The sequence below is a fragment of the Zootoca vivipara genome, chromosome 3 (genome assembly GCF_965207765.1).
Source record: "Zootoca vivipara chromosome 3, rZooViv2.hap1.1, whole genome shotgun sequence".
Taxonomy (NCBI): Eukaryota; Metazoa; Chordata; class Lepidosauria; order Squamata; family Lacertidae; genus Zootoca; species Zootoca vivipara.
The window spans coordinates 17,607,036-17,619,583 of record NC_142586.1 but is presented as its reverse complement, the minus strand read 5'-3'; the positions used below and the strand labels follow the sequence as shown (position 1 = coordinate 17,619,583).

Sequence of the window (12,548 nt, the reverse complement as noted above, 5' to 3'; positions counted from 1 at the left end):
TTATCATTGCTCCACCACCACCCCAAATCGCCCTCGCAGGCTGGTGCCTCTGGCCCTAGCTGTTCCTCAATGAAAAATTTCACTGCACACCACTGATACATCGAGATCTGCTGCCCTCGTGGCTCCTGCCGCCTGAGGCTGTGGCCTCATAGGTGGGCCGGCCTTGGTTTTGCGTAAAGCTTAAGAGGAAACTGACTGAAGGATACATTTTAATGGCCCCACTGTCAAGGGCAGTTAACAAATTATGCTCAGAGTTGCTGCCTTATTATTATTATTATTATTAAACCTTTATCGTGCATTGTGTGTGTGTGAGAGAGAGGGTTTTCCTTTTTAAACCACCCAAGCCCTCCCCGTTCCATCACCCCTCAGGTAGTTGTTTGATGCTTCATCCGCCAATGAAATATTTATGAAGTTCTTTGTTTAGAAGTTTAATTGTAACTGTAAATGACTTTCATATGTTTACCGCGCTTTACAGTCCAATATAAATGCCATATGATGCTCTATCATACTGTCCGGAATAGTCATTATGCATTTCACCCTCACAACTGTTACATAACAATAAGCAGAGAATAAAAGGACAAAAGGATAACTTAATTTAAAACAGGCCCTATACATACTTATTTTGTTGGTAATACAGATCATATCTGCAGCAAAAAAAAAATGTGCTTCCAATCAGGTAAAGTTGCACAGTTATTTTAATACTTTCCACATTGAACATTTCAGTGAATACAGACTATGGTACTGAGACCCCCAAACCTGTGCTCAGAGTAGGTAGGATTGGTCACAGAGTGGCCTAAGTTAAAGAGGACCGTGTTTTCTTGCTCCTGCACTGCAAGCTGGCTCAAATCTCTGCAATGAAGCAGCAGTTGCCGTAGGTCTAAGCGAGAGATTCCTTTCACCCATACTTTGCCTTGATTGTCAGTGTTGGTCCATCACAGCAATCCCATCCAGAGAGCTCCTAATTGCATTTGAGAAGGGCAGATCCCTAAGAAAATGTGGAGATGTGTGGAATGGGACCAGACATCTTTCCACCCATGGCTAGGATTTAAGGATGGAGGAGACTTTCCTACAGTCCGCATTTTAGAGCAAATGGACCAAATTCACACCTCTAAGATGAATCCGTGGAATTGGAACAGAATTATACTTTAAAATTTGCACTGCCCCCCCCAGATACTGCAATACAGTTCTTTGCTCAGAAATGTTCAAAAATGAATTAAAAGTTAGTAATTTGGATTATAAGGACGCGGGTGGCGCTGTGGTCTAAACCACTGAGCCACTTGGGCTTGCTGGTCGGACGGTCGGCGGTTTGAATCCCCGAGATGGGGTGAGCTCCTGTTGCTTGGCCCCAGCTCCTGCCAACCTGGCAGTTCGAAAGCACGTCAGTGCAAGTAGATAAATAGGTACCGCTCCGACAGGAAGGTAAACAGCGTTTCCATGCGCTGCTCTGGTTTCGGTGTTCCGTTGCACCAGAAGTGGCTTAGGCATGCCGGCCACATGACACGGAAAAACTGTCTGGGGATAAACGCCGGCTCCCTTGGCCTGTAAAGTGAGATGAGTGTGGCCACCCCAGAGTCGTCTGCAACTGGACTTGACTGTCAGGGGTTCTTTAAAGGTATCCTTTACCTTTACCTTTAATTTGGAATATATTTCATTCAATATGTTTTTAATTAAATATGTTTTTTTAATATAAAATATGTATTGAAACATGAGTTATTGTATGGTGCCCTTCAAGATGTTGTCAGAGTATAACGCCTGTCATTCACGAATTTTGGACATGCCGGCTAGGGCTTGTGGGAGTTTTAGTCCAGCAACATCAAGACAGCATTTATTGGGTACCTGTGTAGAACTTTTTAGGGAAGTTTTTAATGTGTGACATTTTAATGCATTTTAATCTTTGTTGGAAGCCGCCCAGAGTGGCTGGGGAAACCCAGCTGGATGGGCGGGGTACAAATAATAAATTATTATTATTATTATTATTATTATTATTATTATTATTAATTATTATTAGGGCCGGCCTAAATCATTTTGCAGCCTGAAGCACAAGACAAGATGGTTCCCTCATATTCCATGTATAGAAATTGACTAGACTTGCAGATTAATCTTATTTCAACCCTGACAATGGGACAATATTCGCCTTTGCACCTGGAGATAGAAAGTTAGTTTAGGGCAGGCACCCCCAAACTGCGGCCCTCCAGATGTTTTGGCCTACAACTCCCATGATCCCTAGCTAACAGGACCAGTGGTCAGGGATGATGGGAATTGTGGTCCAAAACATCTGGAGGGCCAAAGTTTGGGGATGCCTGCTCTAACCAACTGAGCTATCCAGTGACAGTAATGTGTACACAGCTGATATCAGCTAGTGCAGGCATCCCCAAACTTCGGCCCTCCAGATGTTTTGGACTACAATTCCCATAATCCCTGACCACTGGTCCTGTTATCTAGGGATAACAGTAATGTGTACACAGCTGATATCAGCTAGTGCAGGCATCCCCAAACTTCGGCCCTCCAGATGTTTTGGACTACAATTCCCATAATCCCTGACCACTGGTCCTGTTATCTAGGGATCATGGGAGTTGTAGGCCAAAACATCTGGAGGGCCGCAATTTGGGGATGCCTGAGCTAGTGTTTGTCAGCCATTCTGCATGCTCAGAAAAAGCATTTGGGCAAACACTCCTTTAGAGTTCAGGAATGGAATGGGATTTAGAGGAAAACTTCTGGCACATTGAAAACTGTATCTGAGAGAATGCTAGGTGGAGCTAGAATTTTCCTCTCTGACACATCGTAATAAAGAATTGCTGACTTTGAGTTGCATTCAGTCATGAACTCCTGAGCTATCTACAAATCTCCAGAAAATTCTACCATATGCTTTCCCTGAATATGTATGTAGGCTGGGCTCTGACAGACTGTCAATCAAGCAGTTGATAATTCTAACAGCCAAAACGTTTGTAGCACCATTAGTTCAGAGGTGAATTGCTGTCTTTGTGCTACAACCATTCAAAGTCCCAAGCATATTTCTTAAAAAAAACATTTATTGCTTTTCGTGCTGTTAGGATGGTGGTGATAATCTTTTCTGTAGCCAAAACTCACCTTCCTTTCGCTTGAAGAGCCTATGCTAGAAAGAGGAGCACAAGACTGGCTTGATAGGCAAATTGCCTCACCTGACATAGGGCAGCCTTCTGTATAAACATCATATACTCATTATACTGTCTGTCTTTGTATCTGAAACCTGGTTCATTTCTATAGAACAGATGTAGGTGCCGGATCAAAGTTTTTACTATTTAATGCATCAAAAGCTCCTGCATATGGAAAGCTAACACACTACAGAGAAGGCTAGTCACTGATGAGCTGGCTTTCCACGTGCAGGTAGATTCCTGTGGAGATTAAATGATGAACACAAACCAATCAGTGAATGATGCAAAAACACAAACAGCACCTCTCAGAATTTGTGTCCCCTACACCCCGACTGTTGGGGCTTCCACATCCAAATTTAGACATGCAAGGCTCCTTCTTTAGGCAATTTTCCACTAGAAAAACACCATTCGACTAATTAGTTCAGGCATCCCCAAACTTCGGCCCTCCAGAAGCTTTGGACTACAATTCCCATCTTCCCCGACCACTGGTCCTGTTAGCTAGGGATCATGGGAGTTGTAGGCCAAAACATCTGGAGGGCCGCAGTTTGGGGATGCCTGAATTTGTGTTTCTCATTACAGAGAATGTCCAGAGCCTTTTTTATAGCACTTTAGTCATCCTAAACATGGCTGAGGTGTTCTGAACAGTTGTACCAATTTCCATAGCTGCCAAGTTCCAGCCTAAGAAATAAGGGACTGGACCGGAAGTAGCAGACCGGAAGTAGCGCTGCCGGCATTTTGGAACTGGGCAGAGCATGCTCAGAAGCTACTTTTGATGCTGCTCTGCCCTGTTCCAAAATGGCCGCCGCACCAGAAGTCGCGCTGCAGCCATTTTGGAACTGGGCAAAGCAGCATCAAAAGTCGCTTCTGAGCATGCTCCGCCCAGTTCCAAAATGGCCACCGCGCCAGAATAAATTGGGGGAAATAAAAAAAAATCCGTTTTTCCGGCTGGGAACAGCTGGAAAAACAGGGGTTTCCCGGGGAATACGGGAGACTTTGCATCTATGACCAATTTCAAAGCACTTACCAGAGAGTAAGTCCCATTGAACACAGAAGTTGCTTCCGAGTCAACACTCACGGGTTTGCACTGTCGGGCCGTGTGCACATTGCCATTTACTCCAGCTCCGCTGCACTCCCAAGGCTCATGTTTGAAGCTGGGTACGCACAACGTTAGCCACAATCTCTCTATATCCTCAAGTACCTCTTGAGATATACTCCAGGTTGATGCGCTTTCCCTCAAAGCAGCTTCCTTCAGTTTTTTTGGGGGGGGGAGTCACTGTTAAGCTGAGGTGAGTACATTTCAGTCAGGCGCCGCGCATGTGCAGATGACACCGTCACTGAATCAGAATTTGGTGCAAGGAAACAAATCAAGTAATGTGCATCAGGTGGAGATGCAGAAATGCAACTTGAAATACAGAGAAGGAAGAGGCGGTCTTGCTGCCCCTTCAAGCCGCTTGTGTGTACGTAGTGTTAGTCTCAGACGCAGCTATGGCGAGCAGATAATTATGCAGGGGTTCAGTCATTCTTCCAATTTGCATACCTAGTGAAGGTGGAGGCCCACTCACATTTCTGATTGGTTGAAAGGGATGTGGTAAAATCCGATTGGCCGTGTGGGTAGGAGCTCCAGCTGAGAACTCACTTTCAAATGAAACAGCCTTAAATGAACCCCAGCACTGACTATGCCAGCGGCAATCCTACCTTAAACATTCATATTCCTCCATTCACTGGTTTCAATATCCCTCACGGCAACCTTGTGAGGTAGGTGGTACCAAGATTGCCGAAGTTAACCCAGTGAGCTCCATAGCTGAGTGGGGATTTGAACCCTGATCTCCAAGGTCTTAGTCCAGGCATCCCCAAACTGCGGCCCTCCAGATGTTTTGGCCTACAACTCCCATGATCCCAAGCTAACAGGACCAGTGGTTGGGGAAGATGGGAATTGTAGTCCAAAACATCTGGAGGGCCGAAGTTTGGGGATGCCTGTCTTAGTCCAACACTCTAACCAAGCTTTTCTCAACCTTGAATCTCCACATGTTGTTGGACTACAACTCCCACCATCCCTGACCACTAGGTCTTGCTAGCTAGGGATGATGTGGGTTGTAGTCCAACAACATCTGGGAACCCAATGTTGAGGAAGGCTGCTTTAACCACTACACCACACTGGCTCAAAAAAAAACGGCCATGTCCTTCTGGCTTGTAAGACCTGAGGAATGAGGTTATCACCCCTCTTTTATTGTCTATGCCGGGTCGCCCAACCTTTCACTGCCACGCTGTCCTTTCCCTTGGCAGATCAAGATGAACAGGTGACAGCAAAGGTTGCAAGGTTTTTAGCTAGGGCAACTAGAATAAGACCCACTACTTGACTATTGATTCAAAACCGTAAAATGTATTTCATATAATCAATTTTTTTAAATTTGTATTTCTATTCTTTGTATATCATATTGTTGTTTTATTGCTCTGGCCGATGGCTGATGCAAATAAAGATTCATTCAAATTGTCCAAGAGAGGAAAGAGAAGGCCTCAGCAGGTTTTGTTCTTGTTGTGAAAGTACAAGATTTTATTTGCAGGCTGTGGTGAGGCTTGGAACAGGGCTGAGGGGTGCGTAACTCTGCAAATGCTACTAAACTCCAACTTCCACCAGTCCGGTCCCTGGGTAACGGACCCCCTTATATCCCTTTTTGCTTAATGATCCAGCCAGCTGCCCCAAGTTATCTGCAATAGTATTTGTATATGATCAAACTACTCTTATCCTTGCCGTTTCACGTTGCCTTCCTTGTGGCTTTCAAATGTACAAAATGCTCGTTGATGTTTATTTTTAGGCCACTGGTTTATTTTCATATGGTAAGTTTTAACGCAGCCCAAAGAATGAATGTGTGTGTGTGTGTGTGTGTGTGTATGTATATATATATATATATATATATATATATATATATATATATATATGCCCTTTTTTTCCTGTGATCAAGTGCCAGTGGTGCTTCCAGCAAGCATTATCTCTCTTCCCTACCATCCCTAAAGGTTGCTTCATGAAAAGACTATAAAAATGTCAGCAAGGGGTTAGCTGCATCTCAGGGTTTTAATTAACCAATCATCTGCGCTCTTCTCCCGGTATTGCGTTTGTTAAAGGCTGTGAAGTGCGAAGCTGGTTCAGCAGCGTTCCTCAGCGCTGTGGTGAGCTGTTCAGCGCAGGTAGGTGGAAACAATCTGACCACAGAGAGCTCCATTCAGGTGTTATGATATCATCCTTCCAAACACATGACCTTAGAAAATGAGGTTATGCAAGTCGCACGCAAACTGCAGCAAATTAAATGTCACATCATATTTTTCTCCTCCCATTTGGTGCCCCTTGCAAACAGGGAGGAAAAAATAACCAGGTGTTTCAAGTGTGTTGGATTTTAGTGGACTTAAGTATAGGGGCTTTCCCCCCCCATTATTAACACTGATATAAACTATGGGCCTTCCCCTTGATCATGGATATGATCAAAGATAGAGTCTTTTATTAAGGATGGGCCTCCATTGATAGATTCTTCCTGTTGTCTCTAAAAACGAAACAGTCCTGTGCAGGAATAATATACTTTCAATTTCGACTTGCTGTGCAGGTGAGGAAGCACGCGCTTCAATGGCGTGTGGGTGGCATAAAGAGAGTAGGGTGTGTGTGGCAGAAGGACATAAAAGCAGTCATCAAGAAGAGATGCAGAGAAATGGGAGGTAAAGGTAAGGGACCCAGTTAAGTCCTGTCCAGGGCTGTCTTAAGCATATCCGACGCTGTGGTGCAAAGATGCCTCCTGCGCCCCCCCCCCGGCAGCTCCCAAACAAGGGAGGGGGCGGTGGGAAATGTTAGAGATATCAAAGTGCATACGTGCAAAAAGGCAGCTCTCCACGTCAGACAATTAACTTTGGGCAGAAAGCCAATATCTGTTCTCTCTGTGCATGGTAACAAGAGGCTTAGTAACAACTCTGTGATTGGATAAGGCGTTCCTAAAAGATAAGCTCTGTGTGGCGTTTTGTGAGTGAGTGACTACAGTGTGGAGAAAAACTGTAGCAGGTAGTTGTGAGAGAGAGAGGGACAGAGACGAAAGGATTTGTTTTATTTCATTTACTTTATGAAGTTTTGTACATACCGGTAGCAGCCATACCCCGAAAATAAGACATAGTGATAGGCGCAGTTCTGGAGGGAAACACCCCCTCACAGCTTCCACTGATGCAATTAACCCATGTGTATAGAGAACTCCTTTTAACTCACATTGTCAAGCAGACCCAAACTTTAACACATCTGTTTGTTCTTAATCTTTGTCAAAGGCTTTGTTAACACATCAGCAATATTTTGATCACTAGGTACGTAGGTACATGTAATCATATTGTTCTGTACACTGCACCGTACATTTTGATATTTCACTGCAACATGTTTTGAACGCGATTTGAACCCTTCAGTATTACTTAACGTAATGCATGCTTGATTACCAATGTAAACTTGTATTGGTTGTTCACAATTTACATTTAGATCTGTTAACAAATGCTTGAAATATGTCACCTTATTACATAATTCACTTAACACAGCATGTTCAGATTCTGTAGAACAGGGGTCCCCAGACTACGGCCCGCGGGCCGGATGCGGCCCAATTGGCCTTCCAATCCGGCCCGCGAAAGGTCTGGGGATCAGCATGGCCATCCCGCACTTAAAAAAAATTTTTTCAAGCCGAGAGCCAAGCCGAGAGCAATTTTCCTCCTTCGTCGCCATTTCCCCCCTCTCCTTCATCGTGGTTGGCCAGCAGCAGCCAATCAAAAAGTCGGAGTGCTTCAGCCAATGGGTGGGCAGCAGCTGCACGTGCACAGGAGGAAAGGGGCTGTGCAAAGCTGGCCGATCGCCATTTTCAGCAGCCGCTTCTTGCCAGAGCAGAGCCAGCCGGAGAAACCCCTTTCTTTGCTGCCGTTCCACCCTCCGCCGCAAGCAGCCCCTGCTGAAAGGTACGTGGTTTGTGTGTGTGTGTGTGTGTGTGTGTATGTTTCTGTGTTTCTGCTTAGCCGCGCTGCCGCTCCCGCCGCCGGAGCTGGGCTGGCCCGACCTGCCGCTTGAAGAGGAGTTGGCCTGGGCCGCCTGGCCACCGCCCTAATGGCCCCCTCCGCCGCTGCCATTGCCGCTGCCGCCCTGGTGGCCCCTCCGCCGCCGCCATTGCCGCGGCCACCTTAATGGCCCCCTCCGCAGCCGCCCTGGTGGCCCCCTCCTCCGCCGCCATTGCCGCGGCCCCCTTAATGGCCCCCGCCGCCGCCTGGCCGCCGCCGCCATTGCCGCCGCCGCCCTGGTGGCCCCCTCCGCCGCCGCCATTGCCGCGGCCACCTTAATGGCCCCCTCCGCAGCCGCCCTGGTGGCTCCCTCCTCCGCCGCCATTGCCGCGGCCCCCTTAATGGCCCCCTCCGCCGCCTGGCCGCCGTCGCCATTGCCGCCGCCGCCATTGCCACGGCCACCTTAATGGCCCCCTCCGCAGCCGCCCTGGTGGCTCCCTCCTCCGCCGCCATTGCCGCGGCCCCCTTAATGGCCCCCGCCGCCGCCTGGCCGCCGCCGCCATTGCCGCCGCCACCCTGGTGGCCCCCTCCGCCGCCGCCATTGCCGCGGCCACCTTAATGGCCCCCTCCGCAGCCGCCCTGGTGGCTCCCTCCTCCGCCGCCATTGCCGCGGCCCCCTTAATGGCTCCCTCCGTCGCCACCTGGCCAAATTCTACAATTAAAGGCGCTGGGTGAGTCTCAAGCTCGCCGGCAAGCAAAGCCTCGCTGGCTTGCCCACCTGGCCGTCCCAAACTGAGCGCAAGCTCTCCAAACCGAACCAGAGGGGCGAGTGATCTTTTCGAGGGTTCATCTCATTGGCGAGGAAAAGGCACTTTGCACATGCCTCGCTCAGAGCCGGTACCACGTTACTTAAGTTTGTTAGAGCTTTGTTGCTTTGCCACATATATACCCTCAAAGGGAGTTAGTGAAAAGATGCTTCTTTGCAACTCTTGACTTGCCACTTTATGAACAAGGTTCTCAATTTCCTGCAAGTTGCACAGAAGCTTCTTTATGCTGAATCAGACTATTTATCTAGCCCAGTTTTGTCAGCCCAGCTCTTCAGGGTTTCAGGGGGAGGCCTCTCCCAGTTCTGCATGGAAATGCAATGTATGTTCTCTAACCACCACCGACCCACGACCCTTCCCCTGATGTCCTCCTCACCAGCCCTCTTTGAGCACACCATTTCCCTTTCCTTTCAAGTGTGGCAGGGGGAGGGTGTTGCATTAGACTTGGCTTACATATACTCAAGCCACATCTGTGGTTTTTCCGTGGGGAGCTCCTCCACATGCCTGAGTTGTGGCCAGCACCAACATGAATGGATACATGCATGAAGCAAGCCTTAGCATTGTTACCACCCATCAAGCACAGACACAGCAGACAACTGTTATTAATTACCCCATGCCACCTCATCTCTAACCAGTTTTCTCCCATTGCTTGTTTCCAGGCTTCCTTTGGGAGTTCCAGCCCAGGTTTGGAACAGGAGTTCCTTCTTCTGAGATTCCGGCAGTGCGAAGCTTTTGGGTACGGGTAGGCGCATCTGCCAAAAGATGCTTTGTGTATTTTCTCGCTTTCTTCATGTTAAAAGTCACTTGTTTGGTTCTAGAAGGGCCAAGCCCTGTAGAGCTGTTCTCTCTTGTACAAACCACTTTCTGCTTTGCCAAATGTATATTTTTTCATAAGTATGTCCCCCTGAATTGAGAAGAAATTTCTTATTGAGAAATGAACTTAAAGTTGCAGCCTTGAAATCTGAGATCTTCAGAATTGACTAATGTTCCCCTTTCTTTCCTGCTTAGCTGTTTTCTCTCTTTCCCACAGGCCTCACCCCCAGCTTCTTCGTCCCATCAGTCCTTCCACCTTTTAAAAAGAGGAGACTCTCTCTCTCTCTGCTGCCCACCCAGAGAGAAACGCCAAGGCACCAGGTAAGCAAGCACAGTGGAATGGCCCTTGGCCATATCCAGTGCACATTTTTATGCACATTTTCATGCACAGGGATTAACTCAGTACAGAGTGGAAATAATGTGTTAGTTTAGCAATGCATAGTTAGTTTTCAGAGACGGGCCTAGAATACACATATATTTTATTTTATTCGCTGCTTTGCTTTCTCTTAAGACAGCCCTGAATGGTTATAAAATAGTTAGGGCGATGGCAAATAATCAGTTGTTGCCATTATCATTTTTCTTGCTCTTCTAAGTTTATTGGTATTTTACTGACACCAATTTTCCATCCATAGGAAATCATGTCACGTAAAAGAAAAGTGGACTCCGAGTGCAGAGTTTTCAACGAACAGTGGACATACGACTACTTTTTCACCCAATACAAAGAAAGAGGCGTTTGTCTTATTTGCCACGACACGGTGTCTGTCTTCAAGCAATTCAATATCCAACGACACTACAATACTCACCACAAGGATAGATATTCTTCTTTGACAGGACAATTAAGAAAAGATGAAATAGCGAGACTGAAAACTGCCTTGACAGCTCAACAAAATGTGTTTGTGAAGCGGAAGCAGGAGAACATTTCGTCTTTGCGAGCAAGTTTTCAGATTTCCAGGCTTATAGCCCGCAATGGAAAACCCTTTGTAGAGGGAGAATTTGTTAAAGAATGTATTCTTACAGCCTCCAAAGAGATGTGTCCGGAGAAGACTGAATTGTTTTCCACATTGAGTCTTTCTGGAAGCACAGTGACTCGTAGGATTGAAGAAATGGGGGGAAATTTGCATGAACTTTTGCAAAATTCCTCAGAAAAGCTTCGTTACTTCTCGCTGGCACTGGACGAAAGCACAGATATCCGTGATTCTGCGCAACTCCTAATTTTCATCCGTGGAACAAATGAAAAGTTTGAATTCACAGAAGAGCTTGCTGCACTGCAAAGCATCAAGGGAACAACGACTGGAGAGGATATCTTTGCAAAAGTTCAGCAAACTATCCATGATTTGAAGTTGGACTGGGCTAAACTTGCCAGTATCACAACAGATGGTGCTCCTAGCATGGTGGGGCGTACAAGAGGAGTGGTTGCACGCATCAACCAAGAGATGGACAGACACAATCAGCCACATCCAATAGCAATACACTGCCTTATCCACCAACAAGTGCTGTGTTGCAAAAGATCGCTGAAGTTGGACGCAGTCATGAAAACTGTGGTGTCCTGTGTGAACTTCATTAGAGCTCATGCACTTAACCACAGGCAGTTTCAAGAATTTCTGTCAGAGTTAAATGTTGAGCATGAAGATCTACCATACCACACAGAGGTCCGTTGGCTGAGTCGAGGAAGAGTTTTAAAACGTTTCTACGAATTACTTCCTCAAGTTTATGATTTTATGCTGATGAAAGACAGAGAAGTGCCAGAGCTCCAAGATGACGAATGGAAATGGCTGCTTGCCTTTCTGACTGACATAACCGAGCTACTGAACAGTTTCAATATTCAATTGCAAGGAAAGGGGAAGCTCATTGGTGAAATGTTTGCACATGTGAAAGCGTTCCAAGGGAAATTAGACTTAATTGTTAGACATGTGAAGGAGAAAAACTTTTTTCATCTCCCCACAACTCAAAACCGGTCATTGGGAAATCCAACAGTTCCATTCCCAAAAGAAGCATGTGTGGATTTAGTGGAGAGTCTGCAAAAGGAGTTCCAAACAAGATTTAAGGAGCTTCACATCCATGAAAAGGACATACATCTTTTCCGAAACCCTTTTTGTGTGGACATTGACACTGCAGATCCCATTCACCAAATGGAATTGATTGAACTGCAAACTTGTGATGCTTTGAAAGACGCATTCAAGACAAGCAGCCTTGCAGATTTCTACGCATCTCTCCCCTCAGAGACATATCCAAACATCAGAAACCATGCACTCAGATTTGCAACGGTCTTTGGCAGCACATATGTCTGCGAGCAAACTTTCTCTAGGATGAAACATCTGAAATCTCCCACGAGATCAAGACTGACAGATGAACACTTACATCACTTGCTAAGACTAGCAGTGACCAATATGGAACCAGATATAGACCATCTCATCAGCCAAAAGCAGGCCCATTCTTCCCATTCTTCCCATTGAAGTTTTTGTTGATTACAATCATTCTTTAATTTAAATATTGTATGGTGTTGTTTTATTTAAAATATTATTTTGTGTTGATTAAAATCATTATTTTAAATTTAAATATTGTATTGTTTTCCTGTTTTTTGTGCACCAAATGCAATATGTTCAATGTGCATAGGATTTCGGCTCCCCCCCACCCCGAAAAAATATAGTCCGGCCCAGCGAAGGGTCTGAGGGCGGTGGACCGGCCCCCGGCTGAAAAAGTTTGGGGACCCCTGCTGTAGAAGATAAACTCACTATGTTTTGTTTTCTTGAACGCCTCCATACATAATGACCAAACCTGTGACAGA

At 46.2% G+C, this 12,548-nt stretch overlaps 1 protein-coding gene across 1 annotated transcript; it reads left to right on the top strand.

Moving 5' to 3' along the window:
• Positions 1 to 7,712: 7,712 nt before the first annotated feature.
• Positions 7,713 to 12,319, top strand: LOC118081403 (uncharacterized). The gene is made up of 4 exons (XM_060270038.2): positions 7,713 to 8,090; positions 9,610 to 9,686; positions 9,981 to 10,084; positions 10,396 to 12,319. The coding sequence occupies exons 1-4, from the start codon at positions 7,787 to 7,789 to the stop codon at positions 10,589 to 10,591; spliced, it is 681 nt and encodes a 226-aa protein (XP_060126021.2). The 5' UTR covers positions 7,713 to 7,786; the 3' UTR covers positions 10,592 to 12,319.
• The last annotated feature ends 229 nt before the right edge of the window (positions 12,320 to 12,548 follow it).

Coding starts and splice junctions, on each gene's coding strand:
- LOC118081403 (XM_060270038.2), top strand. CDS start 7,787: ATGGCCATCCCGCACTTAAAAAAAATTTTTTCAAGCCGAGAGCCAAGC. Junction 8,091..9,609: donor CAAGCAGCCCCTGCTGAAAG/GTACGTGGTTTG, acceptor GCTTGTTTCCAG/GCTTCCTTTGGGAGTTCCAG. Junction 10,085..10,395: donor GAGAAACGCCAAGGCACCAG/GTAAGCAAGCAC, acceptor TTCCATCCATAG/GAAATCATGTCACGTAAAAG.